At 36.3% G+C, this 2333-nt stretch overlaps 1 protein-coding gene across 1 annotated transcript in view; it reads left to right on the forward strand.

The window, feature by feature from the left end:
- Positions 1-815: 815 nt before the first annotated feature.
- The window catches only part of LOC111385001, a 12216-nt gene continuing 10698 nt past the window's right edge, over positions 816-2333 (forward strand). The window contains exon 1 of the mRNA XM_023009350.1: positions 816-2318. Coding sequence (XP_022865118.1) covers positions 816-2318 — 1503 coding nt within the window. The remainder of the gene's footprint in view (positions 2319-2333) is intronic.

The following is a 2333-nucleotide window of genomic DNA, read 5'->3' on the forward strand; positions in this document are numbered from 1 at the left end:
GTTGAGTGACTTAATTGAAATCTCAATGAAAGTTTAATGACCCAAAAAATTGAAATTATTCCTTCCACGAACTGTTTACATGACATGTACAATTCATTCTCACATCATTTTAAATTTTAATTGAACTAATCACATAATATCTGCTAGATCAATTTTATAGTACAAGTAGTACTAGATAATACTATTCTTTTGAGAACCGTAAGAAACGTTCTTAGAACAAAATTGAAAGGCTCTAAGAAAGCTAAACAAAAACTTTAAAGAAAGTTTGATCAAGATATTCAAATTTTGTATATTAAAAATTGCTTTAAAGTTTATCTTGCGAAAATTAAGAAGTTACAAAATATATCTTTCTAAAATTAAATATTAAATCAAATTTATAAAAATAAATCATAATAGGCTTCATTGTGGATGGTCCCAATAAGTACGAGAATGGACAAATTAGTCCCATAAAGAGCATGGTAGAAAACAAGAAATAGGTCAAGTTTCCACACCAAAAACCGTGTTACGAATACCAAGTCAACTTTTCTCAACATTAATTCTCTAACTTATTGAGTTGGTGGAAACAGATTCCAACAAACAGAAAGGACAAAAAAAAATAAAAAAAAATAAATAAATAACAGACATGTGAAAAGTTATGCCTAGATTCAGATCTATTGCTGGAGTGAGTCAACAAGACTCTTATTTCCTTATGCACCATTCTGTGTGAATGACTAGGACAGACTGATTAGTATGTTTGTGAATCATAAGATCAACCGTAAGTCATTAACTTAAAAGTATTTGGGAGAGAAATAGAAAAGAATTTCGGAGACAAGTTCATGGATTCTTTTCAATGCGATAGGGGATGTTACAACTGGAGTGACTGCAGCAATATCTGTGACAAAGATACAATGAAAGTTGTGCAAAACAAATTGGATTCCCCAATGCCATGGATCGGCATGTATATTGCAGCAGCTTCTGTAGTCTGCTCCCTTGCAATGGCAGCTGACGCCTTCCATGGATTTCGTAGTAAAAGGCTGTGGTTCCCTTGTAAGTACTTTTCTTTCAATGCCATGTCTTTGACACTATTAGCTGTCACATTGAAACTACCAATGGATTTTACTGCCAATACGTTGGGGATGAATGAAAGCATTGCACGGGTTAGTAGCCTCGTTTTCATGTTAATTGCGATGGCAAATTTTATGACATCTTTGGGGACCATGGACGATAATGAGATGCTACTAAACTTAGCTGCTTTAGGTATTATGATAATTACAGTCATTGGCAATGTTTATGCCCACCTTTTCGCAATGTATTCTTATCTTCCTGGAGTATTATACGAAGAAATTGTAGCAACGGGTTTTATCTTTATTTCACTTGTTATGTTTTGTTCTTCAGCTTTGACCGTTCTAACTACCCAAAGTTATATAGAATGCAAGTACCAAGAAATGCACAAAATAGCTTTAGATGAAGAAAAAGTAAACGGGCCAAAATTTCCAGTTGACAAATTGAGACTAGTGATCAAAAAATATTGGGTGATGGCAGTGACAGGATGCCCCCAGTTTGTAATGGCGCGTAGTGTGACTTGCACTGCTTCAGGTTTGATATGTGTATTAGTTGCTCTCACTTTAATAGAAGCTTATATTCGGATACCAAGACTATACATAGCAGAGAGGGATTTTTCTAGCTATAAGTGGTCAATCAAATGGATTTTATACGTTCAGTCAATTGGAGTGGCATTGGGTATTATTGCCCCTGCATTCAGATGGTTTAGTGCTGCCCGGTTTAAGTGTTCAGATATAGGCCGGAAAAGCTTCAAGATCGAGTTAAAAATTGAGAGTTATTGGCTTCAGAGACTTGTGGACTTGAGAGAAAGCCCATTACCCTTACAAATTCGACACCACAAGTGGAAAAAAATTCTTCATGATGTAAGAAGACTACTACTGAATTGCTGTCTTGGAGTACAGTATCTATTGGTTTGGGCAAGTGAACTTGTTCTTGTCGTTTCTGCCTCATTCTTCCACCACATCAGGAAGCTGAAGATATTTGTTATGGGTGCTTCTGATGATACCGAAGGATCAGATTATGGTGGCGATGCCCAGTTGGACCTTACTCGTTATGTTCTTCTACTTCAAGGAGAGCCTGAAATTCCCAAAAAGACCCTCAAAATCATCTGGAATGAGGTGGACAGGATGACAGAGAAAGGGAAAAGACAGAAGCCGATCAACCTAATTGAACTTCTACATAAATCTAACAACTTCAATGGGGTTAGAAAATTTGACAACAATCGAGTTCCAAGTTTACATTCTCAGGAGCCTCCTAATAGCTGGTCTCTACCTGTGGTGACTCTTGCATGC

The sequence above is a fragment of the Olea europaea genome, unplaced genomic scaffold (genome assembly GCF_002742605.1).
Source record: "Olea europaea var. sylvestris unplaced genomic scaffold, O_europaea_v1 scaffold307, whole genome shotgun sequence".
NCBI lineage: Eukaryota > Viridiplantae > Streptophyta > Magnoliopsida > Lamiales > Oleaceae > Olea > Olea europaea.